This window comes from Oryzias melastigma, linkage group LG15 (genome assembly GCF_002922805.2).
Source record: "Oryzias melastigma strain HK-1 linkage group LG15, ASM292280v2, whole genome shotgun sequence".
Taxonomy (NCBI): Eukaryota; Metazoa; Chordata; class Actinopteri; order Beloniformes; family Adrianichthyidae; genus Oryzias; species Oryzias melastigma.
The window spans coordinates 25,635,202-25,662,156 of record NC_050526.1 but is presented as its reverse complement, the minus strand read 5'-3'; the positions used below and the strand labels follow the sequence as shown (position 1 = coordinate 25,662,156).

Genomic DNA, 26,955 nt, shown 5'->3' with positions numbered 1-26,955 from the left:
TTTGTGATAAATACTTGCAAGATGTTATATAAACATATGGAAAGAAATGTATGAATTTGGTGCCATCGTCATATAATTTTCATTAAGTTAATTTTTACTTAAGGACCGTGGGAATTTATTAAAATTATGGAAACTGTGAACAGGAGTATGTGGAGATGAGGAACTCAAACACATTTCCCATCAGTTCTGAGTGTGGATCATGTGCCTCGTGGGGTTTACTGCTGGGGGCGGGACTTACTGTGTTTACATTTCTGAGTGTTGCGTTCACGGCGCCTCCTACCGGACAGTGCTCAAGCGCGGCACACAAACATGGCAGCTGGAGTCAGGATGCGGACGTGGAGCTGTCCGACCACAGGAGTTTTCCGTTCCTGCTTGGTCTATTTTCTAGTTTTAATAAGTGGCTTAGAGGAAGTCGTGGCAGCGCCAGAGATGGGCCTTTGGACAATAACAGTTGTTAATGTGAGTATCGGCTAATGCAGCTGCGGCTATCGTTAGCTAGACCTGCGCTGTTAGCTTGAGCTGAGAGGTCACAGTGCAATCTGTTTCTACGATAATTGTTTTAAAACGTAACTTGAAAATAATTTATTTTAAAAAAATATGAAAGTGCACATTTAGAAAAATCCCTTGAACATGTTATATGCTTAATTAGCTAGTGCTATGAACCATCCAGTACAAGCTAGCTTTAGCTAAATGGCTAATGTTAAAAACATTACATCTATGGAAATAATGTCTTGATTTTTGTTTGTTTTTTCTTACATTTTCTTTGCATCTGCTTACCAGTTTGATATACTGTGTTTACTTTGTATTTGCTCGGGTCAACCTGCCCCAGTGACTCAGACTGTCGTGAAAATTGTGTTTATTTTCACTTGTGTTATTTCAGAAGGATGGTTGATTTCTATAAAGTAATGTAATGGAAAACATTGATTAATAATTTAAGCACTGAGAAGTTTCAGGTTTATTTTGTTCTGTCTTGCTGGAGGAGTATTGCATTTCAGAGCAGTTCCTGGAGCTTAGGGGACATTTTAGCTGTAAAATTGTTTTTGCATGACACATCAGTCACAAATTGTTAATATCTCGATGCAGAGGTCACCAAAGTTATTGTTTTCTATGATCATGTATTTTACAAACACATTTTACTACTGTGCAGACCTCAAGACCGCTGCAGTTAAGAAAATCCATGTTTAAAGGTACAGATATTGAATTAAAAGGTAAGACATTGTCAAGTTTGTTGTTAAGCCAAAAAAAGAGAAAACCATTCTGTTGGTGGAAAAATGTTTAAAAGAAATTAAGATTTTTTTTTTTTTTTCTAGTTGCGTCTTTCCATTGTCCTGAGGAAGTGACCTTCACCGTCCACTGGTTCCTAAAATATTACCCCTGCCACAATGAATTCAACAATCTAGAAGTAAGCTGACATAAATAATTTTATCTGCTGGGCCGTTTGTCCATGCGTTGCTGAATTTTTTACGATTCATGAATTTTGCAGGAAATGTACGACAAAACGCCTTTAAGCCACGGGGAGACCCTGGACCCGAATCCTCTCGGGCAGGGAGAGTACATCGAGCATAAACACATTCCTATGAAGTGCAAGGATGGACTAAGCTCATTCCAAATGTTTAAAGTATGTTTGCTACACCACTGTCTTCTGACAGTCCACAAAATCGGATTTAATCATTCCAACATGTTGAAGTATTTCTTAACTTCCTTTCTTCAGAAAGCCAAGGCAAACCCACTTCCTGCCAGTCCACCTGACGAGCATCTGATGCAGGTAGGAAAATATACGTCTGTTATTTAGAATAACTTAAAATCTAAGATGTATCCTAGATTTATCTCCTGCTTATTTCTGTAACTTCTATTGATGCTCCAGGATGAAAATTATACGAAGTGGCTCACAGAGGAATACGACAGCAGCTCCTCGAAGGAAGGCACAGTGAAAATTAGAGATGGGGTCATCGCCACCACATGGAGGGATGGACCTTACCTGCTGGTTGTTAAGGTTTTATCCAGCAAAGAGGCCAACTGGAATTTAACATGTGAGATATCTGACTTTATCTCTACTTTATTTTTCCTCTGCTTTCTATCACACATAATAAGTTGGTAAATATGATCATTTATTGTTTTTTTCTGATGTCATGCTCTTATTTTTTACAGTCAGTGTGGTGATGAAAGGCAGCCATGGCTTTATTTCTGTCACAGAGTGGCCACTAATGATTGTAAGTGGATGCATTTGTTCAAGAAGTCACAGTTTGATTTGATTTTTATTTAGATTTGTTAATCATTTTTGTACAGCTAATTAAAAAACAAAGTACAGCTTTTCACATGAACACTTCTAAAAAAGATTGTTTTAGAGTTGGACATTATTGGTTAGTCAGCCCAGCAGTAAAGCTGTTTGTTTTATCCTTAGAATTTAAAGTTTTCAATATATAGATATTTTTATTTTAGTTTAAAAAAATTAGTATTTTTCCCTCTGTTTTTTATTTCTTACACTAGGTGTCTTTACCAAACAGTGTAACTAAAACAAGTTTAGACATCGTTTGATTTGTGTTTATTACTTTTATTTTGAAATAAATAACTTTTTTTTAACCGAAATTAAATTAGTAAACATTTTATTTTAACTTTTTTAGAGTGCATATTTTTTTAGATAAATAAAAAATATATTTTTTGTTTCATCATTCCCATTGAACTCTTTCAATATGCACATTTTAAAAAAATGAATGATTGCAAATTTTAATATAAAATTCATTTTTTTATAATTAACTTTTTTTTATGAAATAAAACTAGTTGTTTGAAAAATAGATAGCATTTCATTCATGCCCTAAAGATTTTGTGAAAAAAACATACACAACTGCAGCAGAGATTCCAGATTTTCTCCAGTCAAAATAACAAACAAATGAAATATTTCCTGATTTAATCAGGAAACTTTTAATTTTATTTTCTTAGGGGAAACAATCCCATGTTAATTATGTACAGCTGTTGGGTCACCCATTGACATCCTGATCTGTCAAACTGCCGATTTTTTTGTAATTTTGTTTAAGTCTACTGTGTTTGGATTTCATCTGTTCTTCATGAACATACTTGTATCTTGTCTAAAGTTAAACTAATTAGAGGAGAATCTGGTTCCACTTACAGGACAAAACCCTTGAGTTTAGATTTGGCTAGTATAAAGACTGTGTGTGTTTTTTGTAGTTCTACATGGTCATGTGTGTGGTGTACATCCTCTACGCCCTGCTGTGGTTCCTCTGGGCGGCCTGTTACTGGAAGGATCTGCTGAGGATCCAGTTCTGGATAGCAGGGGTCATCTTCCTGGGGATGGTGGAGATGGCGGTGTTCTGTGCCGAATATGAAAACACCAACACTGTTGGCTGGGCTTGTAAGTCTCCTCAAACCTCCACATTTTTTTTTCTTTTTAAGTGGCTTTTGAGCTGACGTTCTTTCCTTTTAGCTCCGGGTCTGTTGATCTTCGCCGAGCTGGTCTCAGCCCTGAAGAGGACTTTGGCTCGTTTGCTGGTCATTATTGTCAGCCTGGGATATGGGATTATAAAGTAGGTCAAACTAGGTTTTTTGACAAACACGTCTTCAGTTGTTTATTTACATTAGAGCTCTTTTTTAAATTCTGTTTGTGTATTTTTAGGCCTCGACTGGGGACTGTGATGCACAGAGTTGTGGGCCTTGGCGTCCTTTACTTTGGATTTGCTTGTGTTGAAGGTGTCCTGAGGATTACCGGGGTAAGTAAGACTGATTATTCACTTTGAATTGAGAAATATATAAAAAAAAAAAAAATTCATTGCTGTGGTTCCTTGTTTATCGTGGGAGTTACGTCTAAAATAACCTTCAATAGGTGAAATCTGCTTGAATTTTTACAGTGTGTTAAGGCGGTAAAACCCCTCACTACACATTTATACAGTTTTTATACATTAATAAACATTTTTACATTTTTATTTATTGTTTAAATTCTCAAAGATCAAACCTGAATAGGATAATAAGTCCAGCATAAGGAATAAAGTCAGAGATCTGCTTTATGTAAATTTGGCAAATTGAGCACATTCTGTTGAAGAAAAACGACCGACATTAACAATCAGGACACAATGTGCTGTAAAATACATGGCGTGCAAATTTTTACTGAAAGAAAAACCTGTGAACCACGATATAACAAGGGACCACTGTAAATGCTTTGTCAACAACTATCTGACATGACAACCGAACCTTTTCTTGATTCTGAAACAAACCGTGAAGGGTCGAGACAACGGCCCCGCTCTCATTACAGCGATTGTTCTGGCTGTGTTTGAGTCGTGCGCCTTGTGGTTCATATCCTTCCAGTACCACCCCAATAGCTATTTTTTATGTGTTAAAACTACTGTTAGTGCACTAAGTTGATATTTTTTGTGCCTTTTTTTCTTTTAAGAATTTAATGATTCTCAAACGTTTAAGTCTAAATTGGGGATGTCTCGATTCGATCATATAATTGGAAACCAGGTCTTGTCACAAAGTTTCAGATTGGTGTCGGATGTTGTACTCATTTTATTCTTATGATCAGCACTAATAAATATTTCAACCTTATTATTACAGATAAAAACTGTACTGGAAGTCTGCTTATCATGAATTTGTCGCCACCTTTTATTGCCACAAAGCACAGTAGAATACGGCACCAGTTAAAAATAGTTCTGTGAAGTTAGCAAAATATTCACAGATTCAGACTTCCACGCTCAGTAATTCTTTTAATAAACGTTTTAAACTGACAACTAGTGTCTCTTTTGTTTCGTCTTAATTCAAACAAAGACCTACAAAGGTATTTCAAAAGAAAAAGCATTGGGATTTTGCTTTTTTTAATGAGAAGTGATCTCTCCTTGCTTTTTTTTTATTGATAAATGAGTCACATATAGTTTAAAATGTTTTAATAGTTCAGAAAATTCAAAAGCTACAGTCACCAAACTTTATTTTTTCCTAGTTGACTATTTTTACTTGATTATTCAAGCTACTTCACAGTAAACCAGGTTACTTAAGTTACTTAACTCGTGATCGGCAGACACTCAAAGTGAAATGACTGAATCAGATCGGAGCCGAATAAAGAGCCTGGTTGGGACATCCCTACTTTAAATGCACTTTTTTATTGTGGGTTTCCTGTGTTTATAATGAGTCTCGTGTCTGTCCCACATCTTCCTCCTCCTCTCTGCATCCTTTGGTCCTGCTGTGCCCCCCCTCCCCACCTCTAGACGAAAGACTCTGACCTTGCCCTGCTGGCCAATATTCCCCTGGCTCTGCTTGATTCTTCTTTATGCTGGTGGATATCCTTTTGTGCACCTGCTATCTTTCCCTGTGTCGCTCCACTCTGCTCCTCATCTACCTCTGAGTAGGAGGTGGTGGTCACTGCCACTGTTTTTCCATGGAGGGCTGTTGGTTAAAACTATTGACTGTATATGAGAACTGGACCGGGTGAGTGTGATGTCTCCCATAGAAGATGGATTTCCTCCGGCTTCAACCAAATTAAATCAATTCAGTCGCCATTTTTCTGCAAGTCGAGGGGAGAAATTGTCGAAATTCCACATCACCACCACTTGAAAGCGGGCTACACAAAATCTGTCAAACAATTCTAACGTTGGATATGAGACTACATATTTTTATTGAGGTCAAAGAGAAAAAAAATTAAAATTTCAAAAAGTAGCAGAGTAAGAATGATTATTCTGACAAATAGAATGACTAAGTAAAAGCTGTCTATTGGGATTTTGGCTTCCTCAGGATGGAGAGGTCACCCAGTCCAATTTTCTTATACAGTCAATGGTAAACTGAGTATAAAGATCCGCTGAATCTAGAAGAAACCTTCCACAAAAAATGTGTCTGATTTGAGATTTCTTGCAGACTTTCTTTTTTCTTCTGATCTTTCTTCAGTGATTTATTTATGTTTACTATTATAGTACATTGTTAGTCCACTAGGGGGCAGTGCTAGAGCCAAAATGCTTCTGCTTTAAATTTGAAAATCAACACACAATTGAGTATTCAAGCATAACTAATGAGTCAAATTTATCATTTGATCAGTGCAGGCGAAAAACCTCAAAACATCAACAGGCTAATTGCACAGTAATATTTTAAAGAAATTAAAAATGTGATTATTTTATTGCTTAAACAGTGTTAGTAAGTTTTTCAGTACTTTGCTTGATTGTCATCTGCATTTTGAGAGTTATAGTTTAGCTTTCTGGCAGCACTTCATTAGAGAGAAATGATCTTTTATAAGCTCAAAGACAGACATTTTTAGTTATATAAGTTCATGATTGCTTGTGTAATGCAAAGCTGTTTTCCTTGACTGCTGCTAACATCTTTGTCAGTCTGGCTCAAACTATCAAGACTCTGAAGTTGAGGAGAAACCCTGTGAAACTGTCTCTCTACAGGCACTTCACAAATACTTTAATATTTGCTGTTCTCGGTAAGTAAAGCAGTTTTTAGTCGTGTTTTGTGTTTGACAGCCAGATTCTGATTTATTTTTTTTTTCTTCCTCAGCTTCTATCATTTTCATGGGTTGGGATGCTAAAAAGTTCCAGTTAGCGAGCTGTCAGTCCGTAAGTACACTGTGAGGTCACTGATGGCGTTTGGCGTTTTCTCCTGCTGATCTCCTGCCGTGTGTTTGAAGGACTGGACGGAGCTGTGGGTGGAGGATGCTTTCTGGAGATTTTTGTTCTCCGTCATTTTGCTCGTCATCATGTTCTTATGGCGACCGTCTGCAAATAACCAAAGGTTAGGCGCGCCGCTGAACTTGGCGTGGACTCTCAGTTAGATGTCTCTAATCCGCATTTGATGTCTGCAGGTACGCTTTCACGCCTCTCATGGATGACTCAGATGATGAGGATATTGAAGAATTCGTCGCCTCTGCAAATCTTGGTACAGATTTATTTTAATCAGGAAAAGTTATTCTTTGTGTACATTTGAAAAAAACATTGTTTTTTTTTTTTTCAGCTGATGGAATAAAGTTGAGAGCAGCTAAAAATGAGATAAACGGCTCAGCAAAACCTGCTGACGCAAACCCAGTAAGCAACAAAACCTCATTATCTGTTAATTAGTTAAATAAATATTAAAGCTGTGTTCATACCGGATGCAATGTGTGCAGCAAAGGCGTCGTTTCAGTGTTGAGGAAGTGTATAGACACGATCTGACGCTCTTTGTGATTTGCACATTGGGTGCGACACCTCCGTCTGCCGGCAGCGCAATTTAAGCAGCGCAGATTTTAAAGAGTTTAAAAATCAGAATTTTGGTGAAGAAGGTGCGTTGCGCTTTGATCGTGACATGTTCAATGACGCAATTACCGGGTGGAGATGAAAACCAACAAGTTGATCGAACTCCTCTTGAACTTTATGATGTTTTTCTACTGGAAGAGTCTCAAAATGAACTAATGAATCCAGACATGGAGACGCTTCAAAATGAATAGATACATCATTTGTAAATGAGATGCACACAGATACAGCTCCCTGTATTGATGAGGCTAAAAACACTTGGCTGTAGCTCCTCCCACATCCACCTGTGGCATCAAGTTTATTAACACACTTTTGGACAAGCATTGAGCAGAAATTTACCATGCGTCCAAATAGAGGCGGCTGATGCAAATTTGATGCGCGACTCACTTTTGGTGTGAATGTAGCATTAGACTCACTCTGTTTTGCGGTATTTTTGACATGTTCTTCTCAACCTGATGATGGAGGACATGTATTAAGGCAATTAAATCAAAATTTTTGAGCATTTCTTCATTAAAATTCTTGAAATTTCACAGCTGATATCTACGATATTACTTTTAATTTTTTTCAGTGTTAGGTTGTGGTTGTGAGGGCTGTAAGCTAGTGGGAGAGCGTGTAAACAGAGAGCTACCAGTTATAGATGGTTATGGATGATGGGAAGAGGGTTGTAACTGTCCTGCCCACAACTTGGAGGCGAATTTCTAATGAACTCCTGCCGCTCTACTGAAACTTTGTCCTAGAAAACGACACGGTTTTTAAATTTTGGCTTAAAACGGCATAATTAAAAGACCACTGGAGATGCTTTAATAATAACTCAAAAGATGAATGTAGTGTCTCTGTACGTATCAGCAGATCTAACTCTTTAGTTTGGAAAATGCATGCCTGATTTCAGCAGATGGCAGTATATGCTGTGGTTCATCCCTCTGCCTACTTTTCCAGGATGAAGACCTGAAATGGGTGGAGGATAACATTCCTAGTTCCCTCTCTGATGTGTAAGCATCCTGTTGCATTTATGGATTTGCTTATCTGTCACTTTTAGGTTGTATCTGCTTTTAAGAGCTTTTTTTTTAAATTTTATTTCAGAGCTCTGCCCGTCCTGCTCGACTCAGATGAGGTAGGAGCGACATAAAAAAAAAAAAAAAAAAACATGACTCACACATAAGGCATTTTTTTCATTAACCAAAAGGAAAAAAAAAATCTTTTTTTTTAACTGACATTTCTGCTGTATATATAGGCTTTTGGAGACTACTTATCTGTGGATGGTCGTTTTTGGGTTATTTTTGAATGTTTACAGCTCTTTATTATGTTTTTTCGGCTTTTATTTTTTCTCCCTAAGCTCAGAAATCTGTAGCCATCATCAAAGAATGGACTCTTTGTTCAAATTTTCCAAGTTCTTCATGTCTGTAGTTCTTTGTGTGTCCTTCCACCTTCAGCTTCAATGTCGGCACGTGAAATGTTTAGATCTCTCTTTGCTGTTAAAGCAGCTTCCAACGAACGTAGTTGCATCATATTTCACAGACATTTTAGTTTCAGACCATTTTAATAACTTCATCTTCTTAAAATGTCCTCATTTATATATTTATTGTATTTTTTTCATTTTCCTTCAGTCAGTTTGTTGTTATGTTTGTAGTGGAGAGCTTCTAATTGAAGTGAAGTTCCCTCAGCAGCTGTAAAGAAATGCTAATTGATCTAATTCTGCCTTATTAACAAGGAAACCTGATGAACTGCTGCATATAAAACAGATTCAAGTTAGGAACCTGCACAGCAGCGTACTCCTGTCCTGTAGTATCACTGCAAAAAGAGTCTAAAAATAGGAAAGAACACAAATCTTAATTGGAATATCACTAAAAAGTAGTAAAGTGATCTGTCCATGCAGCAGGTACGTTTTACTTAAAAAAAAAAATAGGAACAAGGAGTTCCACACGCATTAAAAAAGCTAAAAATATGCTTAAAAAAGTTAACTGTCAGATATAATTACTTTAAATCAAATGTTTTAAAGCATAATCATTATTTTTTTGCTAGTTCTAAGCAAATGGTTTGTATTTTTTTATTTTAAGAACCTAATTGTAGTTTATTTTGATGACAGTGGTAAAAAAAAAAAAAAAAAAAAAAACTAGTGTAATAAGGGAAAATGACTCATTTTAAAACAAAATGCCATCTAAGTTCAAGCTGGCCCTTCCTAATAAATCATCATAAAATCTGAAACTCTTTTTCTTTAAGCATAATTCTACAGTTTTGTTTCCAAAATAATGACTATAAATGTCAATCTAACTTTTGTTGAGCTTTAAAATAATCTCCTTGAAATTGAACTAAAAAATACTGTTTAATTTGAGATTTATTGACTTTAATCAAGTTTTCTATTATATTTCCAGGCAAAATAATTGTGGCTAATTTTAATAATAACTTCTAGATTCTAACTCTTAATGGCAGTCTTTCCATTAACTATGAAATTGCGCAAATTGGATTTGAGATAATAAATTTGCTTAATGGAATCACAACAATTTTGAAAAACTTGCATTTATTGAAAAAGATTTTGCGCTTTATTGAACAGACGCAGACGTCTCCTTTGACGGATGGGGATGAATGCCGTGACAGAAACTTAAATGGATCCTGTCGTGTTTTCAAACAGAAAAAAGGGTCCAGCTGCTCACATGTTAGAATGGATATATTTTTAATACAGATGAACAGACTTCTCACGTGCGACTGAGACCGTCAATGGACTAGCTTCGCTGCACGCCGCTGTGACGTCACCCAAATGCTCCCTTTGAGTGGATCTAATAAAAAAGATACTTGTTCTCATCCAACGCTGTTTTTTAGGGACTTATCGGTTTGTGTTTATTTGCACAATTATGATTTAATAGAAACTGTGTCATTGTGAAATCGTTTTTTCCAACATTTTTAGAAATTCAATCAAGTTTTGCCCGTATTTGTAATGGAAATGCAGCAATTGTGACAAAAAAAAAGATCAACTATTCTGATTTAGAGAAAAGTGTAGAGCAAAGAGAAGTTTAAACAAGATTTGAAATCTTTGCAAGTATTAAATAGTTAATATTTTGTTAAACTCCCTATTTCTTTTCACAACTGTGTGCAATCAGAAAGTCAGTCTGTTTCCTGTCCTGGCTGTGATGCCAAGTTTGACGACTTTTTGAAAGACTCCCAAGTCAGGAAGAGCTCCCCGCAGACGAAACACGACTGCAGGGAACTGCGCCGAATTCATTTGCTTCCTCTGCCAACTTATAATCTGATGCTTTTTGGAAATTCCTGTATCAGACCAGAGTGTGCACCTCACTTTAGCTTTTTCCTCTGTCCCAGGAAATCATGACAACCAAGTACGAGATGTCGAAGCTGGAATGAAGCAAAAGCGTTTTGCTGAAGTGGAAGGAAGAACACGGCAGCTTCCCGCTGAAATAGAAGAAAGGGCTTCCTTCTGGGACGTCCAGACAGGTGGAGGAGGAGTTCACCTTTGGGGTGTCCTCCTGCACAGGCTGCTGGTCAGGAGACACTTTGTGAGGGGACCTACACATCATTTTGGTAGCAATCCCTCTTCACTCATTTGATGAGTTTTTCCAAAGAATTTGTTTGTTTATGTCAAACCGTGTCTTTTTTTGTCTTTCGTTGGTTTGGTTTTAGGGAAGGTTAGGTGAGGGCCTAGTGCACAAAACTTCCTCCATATGTGCTTCTTTATTGATGGATTGTGATTAAACAATATTAAGTTATTTTACTGTAAACAAAAAATCTATAATTCTAAAGAGTCGACCTACTTTAGAGATTTTTCTTCACGATCAGCTCCAGCATTACGACGTCTTCTGTCACTGAAGATATCCAGAAGTTCTTGCAGAATCGGCTGAATTTGTTCAGGACAGAGAACATCCGAGGCTCTTTCAGTGTTGGATCCTGGGATATTCCTGGTTGATCCTTTGGGGCTTGTGGGTTTTTTGGGTGGAGTCTCTGAGTTGGACATCACATCTGGGGAGTTTCAAAGCTGTCCTTCCTGGGCACGCTGCTGTGGCTGCAGCTGCAGTGGAGTGTTTTTCATTTGTTGGAGATGAGGAGGTCCAAGTAATATCCAGATTTTTTTTATTTCTGTTCCTCTTGGAAGAAATGAGCTCTCATTAACCTGTCTGGGGTTTTAATGCTTCGGCTGATCGCTGTACTAAAGAGGAACGAGCTGCACCGTTTCTGAATGTGACTTTCTGAAACACTCTTTGTCCCACAATTACAATCTGAGATAATTGCAACGCTGCATGAAACCTGAGCTCGTTTTCTCCTCTGCACTTTGAGGGCGTCTGGGGCGTCCACACGTTTCTCCATTAAAGTATTTTTTTAACATCTCAAACTGAAACGATGTTTTTGAGCTTATGAGCGTGAGGGCGATTATATAGTTCATGTTTTGATTTAAGTCTGAGGTTTGCCTTCATTTTTCTGACACTACTTTCTAAGGAGTGTATTCAAAATAAAAGTATGTGCTTCTTACTGTTAAGTAATTTCATTATTTATTTTGTCTTAAGTGTACTTAATTAATAAGTAAATGGTTGTTAATTCATGTTTACTGTTGGCGTGTTTGAAGGTTTTTATTTGTATATGTAATTTGCACACACAGTGCTAAAATGTCTTTTTTTCCCTGTATGTTTACAGATGAATGACTTTATATGATTCTCAGAAACCTTTTTTTTGTTTGTTTTTTTAAGTTAAGGGTTTATTGTTGTGAGTTTGGAGTCGGTGAATTTAAAATCTGAACTCCCTTTTTTATTTTTCTGCATCCTAAAGCATTTTATGAGTGTTAAAAACCCTGGATGGGTTTCTAATGACGTTTTTGTGTGTTGGAAACCTGCTAATATTTGTGCTTTTGATGGCAGGCCGACGCTATGTCGTAAACAAGGGCTGCGACTGAGCACAGACTGTTTGTCTGGATGGATTTTGGCTGATTTACTGTTTTCTTTTTTCTAATTTCACAAGTGTTTGGATAAAGTGGGATGAAAGCTGGATTAAGTCTGTTCATTACCAGCGTTTTTCTTCGTTCTTCCCTCTCAGGAAGCGCGTTCCGTTAGTTCGCATTAAATATAATTTGGTATTGGGAGAACATTTCCGTATCTGTCATTTTTCTGCCAATAAAAACTCGACTTGGATTCTATGACTTCAGGCGTTCTGTTTTGTGTCTCGCAAATCCCAGATTCCAGAGGATATTTAGATTTAACTGTTAAAAAAAGATTAATGATGATGACTTGGTCATAAAAGAAGAAATCAATTAATTTGCAAAAAATAATGTAATTAAAAACTTTATTTTACTGCAAATTGAGCATAATAAAAACTATTACTTTAATTATATGGGGTTACTGTGCATTTTATTATTCTGAATGGTCATCAAAGACATTTACAGCAGCGTAATGTTTTTAATGTTGTCAATTTAAGGATTAGCTTTTATTTTATTTTAGAGGGTACCTCAGCATTTCTTTTTTCATCTTTGTCTGTATTGTCTGTATTCCTTCCAATTTTACTGACTTTAACAACAAACACAAGAAACTTAAGTGATAAAAATGTCAAAAGTAGAAAAAAAACATCAAGAATAGAAGCTGTCTAAAAACACATTTGAGTTCATCCAATATTATAGAGACTTCAAACTGTGTTTAAGTCATTAAGCATTAACCTGTTTGCTCTACGATTACTTCAGCACAGAAGTCTTTCAAGGACTTCCATGTGAATCTTTGTAGTTACTCTGCAGAAAACAATTGAATAATTATGTCGCCAATGATCTCCAATGACCTGTTTTTACCTGTAAACAGGTGAAAGGTACAGAAGGCCTCACTGAAAACAGAGTTTATGTCAAGAAACTTGTTTGGATTCTTCAGTCTGAAGCTGGCACCTCCAGCTGTTACATGTGTTGCAGCTGAGAGAGTTTCAGTGAAATCCACTGTGTGGAGATGTGAAGATGATGCACCAAAGTAAGATGAGAATCTCTGTGAAAAATTAGCTCTTTCTGACTAAATTCTAAAAATATGATTTCGAAATGCAACACTTCTTCCCTCTGGTCCAAGAAATTAGGCAAATTGACCTAAATTTTTGCTTTGAAGGTCACATTTGTTGATGTTTCCTCCTGAGTTCAGTCTCAAAGATCCACCCAGCTGCCATTTATCAACTATTCATGAGTTTGAATTACCGTCATTAATATTCATTCTCTTCAGTGTGAAGAAAAACCACCACGAAGGACATATAAAACTTCACTGATGAGCAGCCTCTAACTATGATGAACTGACTTTATTTCAGGGATGTAAAGACAAAAATGACATATAACATCAAGAACATGTAAAGTGAAAGAGAATAAATCTGGAAAAGAGACTCCTTTCACCTCAGGAGTGTTGCCTCAAAAAAGAGCCAAGCATGTAAAAAAAAAAAAAAAACAAATATACAGAATATGATCAAAAATACACATGTTGACAGTGACAAAACTTCCAATAAGTTAGAGCTTTGTGTGCACTAGTATTGTTGTGATGCATTAATAATGTGTCAGCTTCTTTAGCGAGATACATCATACACAAACCAGAATCAAACTCTAATAATCTAGGTTTTGATCATTTTCCTGCTGGACTCCTTCGAGTTTCAGTGTCGAGTCTTCTTCCTCTCTTGTCTGGTGGTCAGAAACTGTAAGGTGAAACCAGAATGTGGATCCTGGCCACATGCTTGGCCTGGAAGGTGCGGTCGGTGTATTCAGACATGTCCACATCCACGCTGATCTCCTGAGGCCCGCGCAGCGGCTGCACCAGAATCAGCTCACCTGTCTGCCTGTCTGACCGCTGCATGACAAAGATGCCCCGCGGGTTACCGCCCCCTATGCCAAAGCGCAAGCTGTCGGGCCCTGGGCGACCGGGGGCGCCGGCGGTCGCCATGCGGAAAAGGGTTGCAGGAATCTGCAGGTTGGAGGGCAGGGACAGATAGTGGAAGGACACGGTCTTTGGAGCCAGGTGGCAGGAGCGGCTGTCCATGGGGCAGGGATTTCTCTCACACTGACTGCAGGACACAAACACAGCAGATATGAGAGGATTTCTGTGGAAGGCGTACAAAATATCTCTAATTCTCCCAAAATCTTTCAGACACACTCCGATCATCTTTTGATTTATTTTCAAAGCATTTCCTGTTTTTTAGTTTTTTAACTATGATGCTTTTTGTAGCCTAAATAAAACAGAAATCCTGTGTCATTTCCTAGGACATAGTTTCTGCAGAGCAGCAATAGTTCATTAGAAATTTGCCTCTGAGTTTTGGGCAGGACCCCCCTTACCATCAACCGAAACTGAAAGTTCTCTGTTTACACATACTCAGAAATGCGATTTTTTATCAAAATTTTCCATTACATGTTCTCCATTATAAGAAAAATGCTACAAGAACAGGTTAAAAACACCATTTTCATTTAGGTGGGTGTTTTAACTTAGTGTTAAAGGAATGAGGTAGGAAGTAGATACAATCTTCCTTTTCTCCAAACTTTTTGAATTTTTTTGAATTTATAATAATCAGTTTTGGTTCAAGAACAGAATTTAAGCAACTTTAAATTTTAAATTAATCAGGATTTCCCAGCTTCTGCCCTGGATCATCACAAGAATACAAGATGGATGGATGGATGATGTGACAATTTACAGCACTGTGCATTCTCTAGTCTTGGTTTTAGATTTGTTAAATCTCACCATGTTGTTTTCTTGTTTTTATGTTCCAGTTTGTATATATTTTTGTCTTTTTTCAGTTTCATTTTCCAAATTACTTATTTCTTTTTAATTTTCATCTTAGGTAGGGGTGGGATTATATAAGTTCACTTCTTCCCACTCCTTTTCAAGCAATCAATCAAACTCTGCTGACTTAAGTTAATTATCACAAAAAAATGAATGAACCAAATGTGACATAATTGTGTTTTTTGTTTTTGTTTTCTATTTTTCTAATCAATGCATTTAATTGCTTCTGTAATGAGTTTAAAATAATTGTATGCTTTGTCCTGTATTTTTCAATCTATGCTTGAAATAAACCATTCAATCAATCAATCAATCAATCTTAACCTCCTTACAGTGAAAAAAGTTGTCAAGCTAAAATCTACGAAAACTGTACAAACTACCCCTTCACATTTGGTACCACTGAACATCCCCAAATGTCCTCAGTAGATGCCAAACGTGCCAAAAGTGAATACAGCTCTATGCTGTAGCTGGGAGAGATCAAGGCTCAGAAATGTCTTCTACTGAGAACACATTTGCATTGCTGGCAGTCAGGAGGATATGATGACATAAATGCTTTAGTAAGAGTCAAACAAACATGTTCTTTCTAGACACCAAAATATGCAACCCCAGACTATCATTCTCCCACCACCATCTTTGGCTGGTCTACTTTCTGTTTGAGACTCTGATTATTTTTTCTAGAATCATCTAATAGTTAGAGTGCAATTTGCTAAACTCCTCTTTGTTTCACTGAAGCCAACTTATTTTGTTAGTTAAGTTTATATGTATAAATTTAAATCTTAAAAACTATTAGTTTACAGAAGTAAAGTCCGGTTTATTATCTTCATTTCCTTCTTTTTCCATCTAGCTTTGTTTTTATGAGTCATAAATCAACTTTTTTTAACTCAGACTAAAACCACATATTAGTTTTGGACCACATTTGTCAAAATCCATTGTCTCAATTCTCCTAACAGCTGGTATTTCACTGTTTCTCTGAAATATAGTTTTGATATTTAGAAGAACTTTTGTCTATTCTTCAGCTCAGTTAATTAAATAAGTCTTGGTAAATAAATGCTTAGTGTAATGTTGAAAAAAATAAAATAAAAAAGAATGCCACCTTAAAGCTGTGCAGTCTCTAGACAGGTTGTGATTTCAGCTTGTTTTTATTGAAGCTGTCCAGGATCCCCTAAATCATGACGTGGGCTCCTCACTATAACAACCATGAAAATGACTCCCCATTGGGGGAAACATCCCAGAACTACCTTCACTCTCTTTACAAACATGTCTTTAGAGCTGGGTTTATAGCAGAGAGGCCTCAACACATGACCTGTGTCAATCTCATTGAACCTCTTCTGGGGATAATGACCCACAGACAGATATACAGTTCATAATAACTTCTGTTTTGTTCCACTTATCTCCTTTCTTTGGCTCCTCCTCCCCTCCTCCCTTTTTGTTTATTTTAATAATAAAAGATCATAAAAGTAAATCAATTGGGTGTATTATGTTAAGGTCCATTAAAGTCTTAGAACTATGATCTTATACACGTAACAAAAATGGGGGCTCGTCCGGGATATCCATTGATTTTGCAAGTTACATGAAACATCTTTTATTCCACTTTTTTTCTCTCTTGTTGATGTAACACATGATTAATTATATTTTCCACATTATAATGTTTGATGTAAATCATTTTACCAACATAAAGTAAAAAAAAAAAAAAACTTTTTGTCTATCTTTTTTTGACATTAAATTATTAGGCATGTCTTTTAATAATAAAGATGTTGGAGATTCTAAATTCATTTTAACTTTCTAAGGTGGCATTTGAAAAAATCCACAACACCTATATAATTTTCAGTTAAACGTGAGACTGTTTACAGTGACACTATATTGAGTTTAGTCTTTTACTGCCACTTTAGGCTCTTAGGAGAAAAGAAACTGAAATTTTAAGAGGAAAAAGTCAAACTAAGCATAACCGTAATTACATGTCATACTAGTGTGGCTGCATTTATTTGGCTTGGTTTTCAGACTTAAAACTATCAAAAAATCCCAGATTGTTTAAAATACAAAGCCTCTATTTCAGTAGTTTAGGCGAGTGTCACTGCTGTGGAACACCGACACACCTGAACGTGACATCCATCTGTTTATTTTCCTGTTTTTCCGAGCTTTTAAGTTGAAATGTCCACCTGGAGCCCATTAATTCCTCATTGCCTGGTCTTATTTAACATGTAATGGCTCATTAGAAAAGCATTTTCCTTTTAAGATATAAAAGATGGAAAAATTCTTTGATTTTTGTTCACGCAAACACAAACTGAACCTAAACGGACATCAGGTCACGGTAACACCGAGAGGTTTCAGCTTACAAGGAAGATGTCTTGACATAGGTGACGTTGCCGTACAACCGGGGACACTCTGGGTTCACGCACTGAAAGCCGCCTCCTATGTTGATACAAGTTGTCCCTCGGCTACAGTTGTGCTTCTGGCTCAAACACTCATCCACATCTGGAAGACAAAACAGCAGAAGCCTTTAGGAATGAGAAGCGAGAAGAAAACGTGCCACACTGACTCCATTCTTCCTGGTTACCACAGTGTGGGCAGGGGGGGTGATTTGCTGTTTATTTGGATTTTTCGTTTAGTCTCCCTAAAGCACCTCGTGTCCTGACGATTCTTTCTGCTGGGAAAAATGAGCTCATTTGTTCCAGGTAAGATTAAGGGGCGAACATGTGAAGACTAAGTTCGAGGGCCGGGATCAGAAAAAAGAAAATGGTTAGGATTGCTTCCTTTACATCAGCATAGGCATTCCTCTGTGAAAACGAACACCCCGCCTGACCTGACCTGCAGCCAAGGCGCTGTAAATGAGCGCTTGTCCCCAGTTCCTCTTGAAACTCACCTTCACAGCTCCTCCCATCTCGAAGTAGCTTGTAGCCGCTGGGGCAGGAGCAGCGGTAGGAGCCGGGGACATTCACACACTCGTGGACACAGAGTTTCCCTCCTTGGTCCAGGCGGTACACTTCACACTCGTTTACATCTGTGCAGAATGAGAGGACTCATGTGATCAGAGGAAAGACTGCAGGAAAGAATAATGCTTGTTATTTCCTTTCCTTTCAGGAGGCCATCTTGGCTGCAACATTTTGTTCCGCAAAGCTTTAAATAACTAGGATGCAAAGAATTCCCACTTAAAAACACTTGTACTATGCCTTATAGATGCTAATCAGCTTGTGACCTTTCAAGAGGATTATTCTGGTCTCTACAGACCAGTTCCACACAACTTATTTCGCAACCACATCAATCAGGAAAGGAGAAAAGAAGATTTACCCATTCAGAAAAAAAATCTAAAAAATCTCTAACATCTGCTCTTTGAACCACAGAGATGCCTCAATCAGGCAACCATGGGGCCTCAAGGAGCTGCTCTGCAGCTGATTGATTTCCAATGAGGCAGAATTACCCCACTGGGATCAATTAAGTTGACGCATAATCACAACTCACCCTGACAGATGCTGTTGTCGGAGGTGCCACTCATGTGGAAGCCAGCATCGCAGCTGCAGTGCTGGGCTTGGTTCACCTGGGCACAGCGAGGTCTCCGGCTGAAAGCGGGGTCATTCATGACGCTCCACTCGGGCGGTGCTGCAGTTAGGGGGGGAAAGAAGAAGGTTTGACTGAACAAAATGTAAGCAGAGGTCAACCCAACAGCATAGGTTCCTACAAGCTTCTTAAAGTTATTTTAAGACTTTTTTTGAGGCCATGTATGTCAAAAATTAAGACACATTTCTCAGTCTATTTCCCGTTTTATTAATTTATTTTCATTTTATGAAAACTCTATCAAAACTGTAGCTTTTTATCTTGATTGTGGTCTATGCCGTGATGCTTTAGCACTGTTCTTTTTCAAACCAGAGGTGCGCATTCATGCATAACAACTGGTTCTCCCACTGTTTATTTACATCATTTTATCAAAATATTCATGGTGGAAAAATGACAATTCTGACATTTAATGTGAAATTGAGAAGTTTCAAGCAGCACAATTATTAAGGCTCAGATATAAAAAATCAAGACTTTTAAGGTATTATTTCCAAATTGATAAATTCAATGCTTTTAAGACTTTAAAAGACCCCACGGGAACCCTGAACAGCACTGACCTGTCTGGGTTTGGTGCTGGCAGTTAGAGCCACTCCAGTTTTGGGGGCAGGTGCATCTGTACTGGTTCACACCTTCCACACAGGTACCCCCGTTTTGACAGGGATTGCTCACACACTCACGAACATCTGCAGAAGTTAAGCATAACTTTCACCAAAGTTTGAACATAAAGTGTCCATGTATCTCTATAAGACATGACAAAACACAAACATGTAGCTGCTTGTGGAAGGTTTGAGGGTGAATGTCACCTGGGTAAAGAGTGAAAACATTTGCAGCAGAAATGTCATCCAGAGCTTAAACCATCATGGAGAGATTGAGATGTCGGGATAAGGATACATATATTTTGATTATATATATATATATATATATATATATTTTAATTAGGAAAGACATTGTATATGAATGCCCATAAAAAAGCAGTAATTTACAGTGCTGCATGACTTGCAGTCGTTACCCGCCCTGCCCTCGTAACCCCCTTTTCATCCGCCTTTAAAAACTTTTTTTTTCTTTTCTCTTTTAAACTTTACTGTTGGTTTATCTCCATAGCAACCATATTATTTTTTTGGTTACCTGGAGGTGACGAAAAGGTCTATGCAGTTTTTAGAAGTTTCGAATCTCCTTGGTAATGGAGTTTTTTGTTGACCATGCTCACATTTCTAAATATACTCATATTGTATCTCCTATTGTTCTGTTCAGCTCAAGACAACAACTCATGTTTTAAATCAAGAAGCCAAAATCTCATAGATTTCTATACAGAAATGAACAGCTATTACTCAGTCATTCTATTTGTCAGAATAACCATTCTTGCTTGGATAACTTTTTTTTTTTTTTTTTTATGTTCTTGATATCCTATTTCTGTGTAGTTCAAGTTCTTCAACACATAAACTAACAACTAACAAAGCATGTGGTGTCCGCCGGCCTCCACATCTAACATTTAAAACATTTAACAGATTCTCCTGAGCCCACTTTCAGTGATGGGGACTCCCAACAAGCTCCCTCCTGATTGGCGAGAGTGGTTGCCATAGAAACATTGACTCAGACTGACTGGGACCAATCACTACTCATTGACATTATCTGGCTCATACATGGCGGCGTCTGTAATGGAGTTAATGTCGACTTGGACAAATATAATAACTGAGTAATAGCTATTTATTTTCCAGCAGAAGTCCATATACTGTGGATTTTAAAAGTTTAAAATATAACGTTGCAGATTTCATAAAGTAAAAACCTAATACATATGAGCATTTTATGAAGACTATTAATGTGTTCTGATGGTAAAATGTGTATGGTTTATAAAAAAAAATAAAAAGATTTTTTTCACAAAATAGTTTTAACACAATGCATTGTGGTCTATATTCACCAGTCTAGTGTGCATCGATGCACACTAGCTTTTGTAGAGACTTATGCGAAACTTCTTAGGCACTTCATATTTTAGAATTGCAAATTCGGACAGCACTATATAGTGCACTAAATAGTGAGTTGTGAAAGAATTTGGACAAAACCCAATTGTGCGTTCTTTTTTTATGACGTGCCTTAAATTCCCTTTAGGACACAGCCGCTCTTCCTTACCCCCCCATGTATGGATGGATCTAAACAACCAGAAACCCATAGAACCAGTACAGGTGCATTTAAAATGTTCGAGTTTATATTTGTTAGAATGTGAATCTTAATACATGTCCTAATACAGAATCCTAGTACATGCTTACAAACTTGTGTAAATTGATTCAGTGATGGTTATTAACATTTCTGCTATGGGCAGCTCCTTCAGTTTTTACTCTGCATTTTGAGCAACCATAACATGAATAACTGAAAGGTTTTTTCCCCCATAATGCCTCTCTTTGAGCGTGAAATTCAGTTTCCTTAGCAGGGATGAAAACATGCAGAAGCTTAATACTTTGGACGGTTGGGCTTTCCTGTGTTGTTTTAACCAGGAACCAATACATGAACCCATGTGGTCAAATGCCACTTTGGAATTCTTTTAGAAGCGTATCACAGGTGAGGGCTGAAGGGGCTATCAGCGGCATACTCTGCATACTTCTGTGCTATCAGAGCATAGTTTGAGTATATTGGCTGGAACTAACTCCGTCCAGGGATTTCTGTCAAAGAACCAAAGAAACATGAGCAGCAGGGGAGAGGGGAGGGAGGCTTATCTTACAGTAGCTGGAGAAAAACTGTTAATGGGGAGTGGGAAAGCACCTCACTGTGGAATGCAGTACAGGTGTTTTTTTCTGTGTCCAGAGACATTTAATGCCAATTTAACAACTGCTTCATTTAGTGTGTCGAAGCACCTGAGACTCTGAAGAATGACTCTTTTCTTGTGCTGCTTTAACCTCTCCCTGTCCACTGCTGAGGCCCAGTTCTCCCTTGTGGATGTGGATATTTGTCCACATCTGAAGAGTCTCAGAGGTTTTAATTTGCAGCAGCCAAACAGAGTTTGTTTTAAAAGAACTGGAGGATTTATAAATTCAAGATGATTGTGACTTCCTCAATAAACTGCAGCTCACCTTTGCAAACCGCGCCGACACCAGACCAGGTGCCGTTGTCCCGGCAAACCCGCGTAGCAGAACCCACCAGATGGTAGCCCTGCGGGCAACTGAAATGGACCTCATGTCCGACAAAATACTTTGATCCAAACTTTGCTCCATGAGCGGGGGCTTCGAGGGAGGGGCAGGTGGTGGGAGCTGTGGGAGAGAGGAAGAGAGAGCATGAGAGGAAGGCTGGTCACATGCCGAATAAGCCTTCCTGTGGCATTTTCTGCCTGGGGTTATACACGTGTCTCTGGGCAGCCCAAAGCCTTCATGGGAAATGACGGTTCAAATGTCTCATTTACAGTCAACCAGCACAGCTCCGGGAGATCAAAAATGATTGTGTTGTGCTGTAGAAAACTGAATTAGGATTTTTAACAACACTCCACAACACTGGGGCTGGAGGTTTTTGACTTACAGAAGAATTTGACACTAAGAAATCTTAGTTTTTATCTCATTATTAGTTGATAAAGAGAATGATTTGATGAGCATCATCGACTGGTTTGCAGAAAGATCCACTCTGATAGAGTTTTTAACATGTTCTTTTGGCATTCATCTTATGAAAGAGGATATATTTAAAGAAAATTACGATTACAATGCATTTCTCAGTATTTCTTTATTTAGATCATTATGAATCAGGAGCAGACAAAAAAAAACATTATTTGAAATGGTATTTGATATAGAAAATCCACTGGGTGGACCACAAGTTCAATGCATCAACTTGCAGACAAATAGATCCATGCACGTGTTTGTTTTCCTCGTCTGAGCTGGAATCCGGTTCAAAACTGTACAGCTGGATTGCTCCAATATTGCTCATCATTTTTGTTGCACTGGTAATGTTAGGTTGGGGGCGGGAGGAGCAATAAGCTAGTGGGAGAACATTTAAGCAAAGACTTTACAGTTACAGGTGACAGGAAAGGGAGACGGCGTTGCTCCACACCAACAATCCCACCTACAACTCAGAGGTGAATTTCTAATTAACCTGCCGCTCTGCAGAAACTATGTTCTCAAAAATGACAGTTTTGGGGGGGTTTTTTTGGCTGAAAGCAGCATAATAATAATTAAAAGTCCAGTGGGATGGCTTTGAAAATAGATCAAAAGATGACTTTAAAGGTTTTCAATTACTCAATTTTTTTCTTTACATTTTTATTACAGTGATTATAATCATTCATAAAACTGTTTACATTTTTTGAGCTACCAGTATATGACAGTTCCTAAAAGACACTCAATTTTATTTCTTTTTTTAAACAGACATCCACTTCAGATCAGACAAACATCTCAATGTTTTTTTGCTAAATATGTGCAGATTTCCTAATTTATAAGCTTTAGCTGTTGTACAACAGGTCTCAAATTTGACTCTGAACAATTGATAAATAAGAGTAGAAATTGTCCTGTAGCTGTAAAACTGTCATAAATCACCATACTATCACCTCTGTGCACAACAATTTTACTATTGATTTGATGGTCCAGAGGTTTTCAGGTGTATTTTATTATGCAAATTATAAACTATCAGTTCAGCTAAAAACTTTAAAGAAAAATGTAAAAATGCAATGATACAATGCAATACATTGAATTCCAAAGAGAAATCATACCTGGAAGTGTAATTTTCTGAAAAGTAATATTAATTGATATAAGGTTCTGGAATATTCCCTGAAACATTTTGCAATAATAACAAGTTAATAAATAGTTAATAAATAGAAACTCAAACATAAATGTGCATAGTGTTCAAATATTGATAACAATTGCAGCGTTTGCAATGACTTTTCTGAATGTGTACTTTTCTATAACTGTAGATTTACTTTTGCGCTCTGTCACCATTTTAAACCATTTATAAATAATAAAAAAAGATTAATAGAATCATAAACTTCCCAAATATAATCACCTATTTTTTTTTTTTTCTTTAAAAACATGAAAATACTGTTAATTTGTTACTTATACATTTTATATGCATAATTGCAAAGTCAGACAGATTTCTCCTATTTTTTTTTTCATTTATTACTAAATTTGATCATTTTTATAATGCCCTTAAAATATTCCTACTCCCAAAGCATTATGAACTTTATATGTTCCTGGTTGATGAGTAATATTTTATTAATATTGTGTTTACCACTTGTTACCCTATAATTTATTTACGTGCCCTTTGCTGTAATTATTTTGTGAAACTGTTATGCTCATTGATTTGTTTTGGAGACACTTGTCTTGCAGAACATTTATGCTCTGTAAATGTGGCTAAATTCTATTTAAAAAAAAAGCTCTATAGAGAGAAAAGTGTACCCTGACAATCCGTTCTAATACAGATGTCTTTTTCTTTCTTTGCAGGACTCTAGACCTTTTAAAACCATTTTAATGTGACTTGAAACAAAATTTAAAGGCAATTTCACAGCTTGTTTTACGGCTATACTGACACAAGGTGCAGAGATCTTCAAACAAGAGTCTCTCCACTCCACTAGTGTGGATACGACCAAGATACAGTTGAACTTTTCTCTATTTCAGTCTAAATAAATCTGCACCTCCTCATGCTGTTGTTCTGTCATCAAATCTCCCAGAGAGTTCACAATGTTTAGTTCCTACTTTTAGAACTAATTGTGGGGTTAGACTTTACTTTTTTATAGCTTGGACACATGACAGCATAGTAGCTAAGGACCTATTACATACAATTGTTTAGCTTTTCAAGACTCTTTTTGGATGTAATATTGTAAATTTACAGCTCACTGAGGTTGGAGCCTATCACAGCTGTAATCCGGTCAGAGCTGGGCTGCTCTCTGGATGGATTCCCAGTCCACTGCAGGGCCACACGGACACAAACAACCACGCACGATTGTTCTTACGCTCAATTTGGAGTGACCAGTCAACCCAAAATGCATGTCTTTGAAGCCAGACTGTTTGGAGGAAACATAGGTCAGCTGAGGTCAAACAGGGAACCATCAAGCGGCGTGTCATCATGTCTATATATTGCATTGCAATCAGTGTCAGGCTTTGTTTTTGCTGCTGGTCACATTGGCTGACTGGGACACATCTTTACGGTGACGGACATGAGCCTATAGGCTGCGTTTATGACTCACCAGCTGACTGGTCAGCCTGAGGTAACCTGGAGATGGAGTTCTGCACGTTGGCCAGCTTTGATTTCATGATCCTGATGCTTTCTGCAAAACGCAGCTCCTGGATTTTCAAGAGCTTTTCCATTTGGCGAAGCAACCCAACCACCTGATGCTTGTCTACACAGTTCTGTTGATAAAGCATGCACACTATTAACAGAGAAGTAATAGAGGCAGCAATAAAAGGGGAACTGCAGGTAACATCACTTTAAATGGAAAGTTGATGAATGTCCAGCAGAGAAGAAGTAAGTCTGTGAAACACAATTGTATTAGTAAGATTTTAACAGTACTAAACTAAAGCATAAACACAACTATGGGGCTCACTTTCACTTAAAAGTCCTCTGTTCATCTCTTCCCTTTTCACTCACACTATCACAGCTGGACAAAAGCTGTCAGGCAGATGTTGGTGCAACCTAAATCCAAAATACTGGTCACCTGTATATTTTGCATGGCTTTAATTCAGCCCATATTCAATGGATAATCTGAATGGAAACATCAAGGCTCCCACGGACAGTTGTTTTGGTACGAGTACATGTCCAGCAGGACACTATAGGGTTTCTCAGAGAACGTACGTCTGATCCTTTCATGAGGCTTTATTAATCACATGCTCATTGGAACATTTTCTCAGAGCAGCGTGCTTTGCATTCCTCATCTGGCACTTGTGAGGCATTTTACAATAACAGCTAACATTGATGCATTAGTGAGGTTGTCCTGGGCTTAATCTGCTCCAGGCAGAAGGGAAATGATGGCTGCTGACAGTACACGAGCAGATTCATATCTACACGCTGCATTTTTATGCATTCACTTCATTTTTTAAGAATCTATTTTTTTACTTAAGAAACAAAAATGACAAAACATGAATCATATTTTTCTCGTTTGGGAGAGAATATAGTAGAGGATCTATTGAATGAAATCTATTGAATGAAAAAGTGTCCCCTACCTGAATGGTAGCCTGTCCGGTTTGGATAGCTGTCAAGTACAGAAAGAGGAGACACCTGCACCGGAAAGTCAGAGCCATTTCCTAAAACTCACTTGTTATCAAACCTTCAGATAGTTACTAAGGTGCCTTTGTTGTGGTTCTTCAATAAATCCCCATGAAAGAAGCTTTAGGTTCCAGGCACAGTGAAGGATGAACATCAGGTGCTTGAGTCGGTGATGCGCTCCAGACTGGAGGACTCTGAAAAAGTTGAACCTCTGTGCTCCACATGCTACCTTGATTTCCTGCAGCAGGAATCCCTCCCACTGAGGCTCTCTGGAGCAAGGCTGCACAAATACTGCTTAACATGACAAAACAGTTTCTAACTTATCCAAATGTTTTAATTATAGTTATATTTTATTTTAAGTGTGCACATATTTTTTAAAGCATTGAGCTAAAGCAATAATGAAAAATAAATTTCAAATTCAACTTAATGAAGTTTAGGAATCTCATTTGTTGGCTTAGACTGACATCTACTGGCCGATGACAGAAATACACAAGAAAAAATAAAAACAAAAATGTCATCAAAGATAACAAAATTTACAGTTTTAGAGAAAAACAGACAAAATAGAAGACAATAATTAGCAATGTGGTATTATTAGGTGAATGAAGACCCATCATTTTGTGAGATAAGGGTTAAATTCTTTGCTACATTGGTTCAAATGTAGTTAACTTGTGTGAGAAATACATATGCTAATGATTGTCATGAGAATAGTTGCTCATAAAAAGCAAATATTCTCAAACTTCGTCCTTTTGGTTTGAATAAAACAGATAAATAGAAAAATATACATTTGAAATGGTTCGTAGATATTTAGAGCTAAATTTAACAAGAAATAATTAGAATTAGCCTTCTTGATTGAAGAATTATGGAGCAAAACATTTAAAACATTTTGTGGCCACAGTTTGGCACACACAAATGACTAATTTTGTGGGCATAAATTAGAGTTTTGGTATAACCAATTCCTACTTCTAATTTGTGGCAACAAAATATTCATTTGTACAAATAAAATACTTGTATGTACACACAAAATGCTAATTTGCGCCCAGAAAATACTACTTTGTGGCAACAAAACAATAATTGTGCGCAAAACGTACAAAATTTTACACACAAAAAATACTAATTTGTGGTCACAAATACTAAAAGACTAAAAAAAGACTAAACTGTGCACACAAAATACTTATTAATGGCCACATGGACAGTTTAGTATTGTTGTTTTTAACTGCCCAGAGCTCTGTAGAGAATAATTGACTAAATCAGGTTATTTTTGTACAAATAAACTATTATGAAATGGAATAGACTTCTGTTCCTACATGTATATTTAAGCTAAATAAAACAAA

The 26,955-nt window shown here is 37.3% G+C and overlaps 2 protein-coding genes across 3 annotated transcripts; one reads left to right on the top strand and one right to left on the bottom strand.

Annotated features, from left to right (window-relative positions):
- Positions 1 to 124: 124 nt before the first annotated feature.
- Positions 125 to 12,345, top strand: tmem87b (transmembrane protein 87B). Of its 2 annotated transcripts, none has more exons than XM_024297564.2 (19): positions 125 to 459; positions 1,148 to 1,208; positions 1,311 to 1,402; positions 1,484 to 1,618; positions 1,712 to 1,765; positions 1,865 to 2,030; positions 2,149 to 2,210; positions 3,184 to 3,367; positions 3,440 to 3,539; positions 3,629 to 3,722; positions 4,231 to 4,302; positions 6,304 to 6,412; positions 6,487 to 6,545; positions 6,617 to 6,720; positions 6,791 to 6,864; positions 6,940 to 7,010; positions 8,151 to 8,203; positions 8,295 to 8,325; positions 10,524 to 12,345. In XM_024297564.2, the coding sequence occupies exons 1-19, from the start codon at positions 310 to 312 to the stop codon at positions 10,563 to 10,565; spliced, it is 1,713 nt and encodes a 570-aa protein (XP_024153332.1). In that variant the 5' UTR covers positions 125 to 309; the 3' UTR covers positions 10,566 to 12,345. The 2 variants fall into 2 exon arrangements, with proteins under 2 accessions (XP_024153332.1, XP_024153331.1); XM_024297563.2 differs by lacking the exon at positions 4,231 to 4,302 and adding an exon at positions 5,208 to 5,279 and having other exon boundaries at positions 126 to 459.
- Positions 12,346 to 13,427: 1,082 nt separating this feature from the next.
- LOC112161930 (fibulin-7) lies at positions 13,428 to 26,571 on the bottom strand. The gene is made up of 8 exons (XM_024297490.2): positions 25,582 to 26,571; positions 24,609 to 24,771; positions 21,526 to 21,702; positions 19,024 to 19,149; positions 18,377 to 18,514; positions 17,781 to 17,918; positions 17,254 to 17,392; positions 13,428 to 14,213 (listed from the first exon to the last, which is right to left on the bottom strand). The coding sequence occupies exons 1-8, from the start codon at positions 25,657 to 25,659 to the stop codon at positions 13,841 to 13,843; spliced, it is 1,332 nt and encodes a 443-aa protein (XP_024153258.1). The 5' UTR covers positions 25,660 to 26,571; the 3' UTR covers positions 13,428 to 13,840.
- Positions 26,572 to 26,955: the final 384 nt, after the last annotated feature.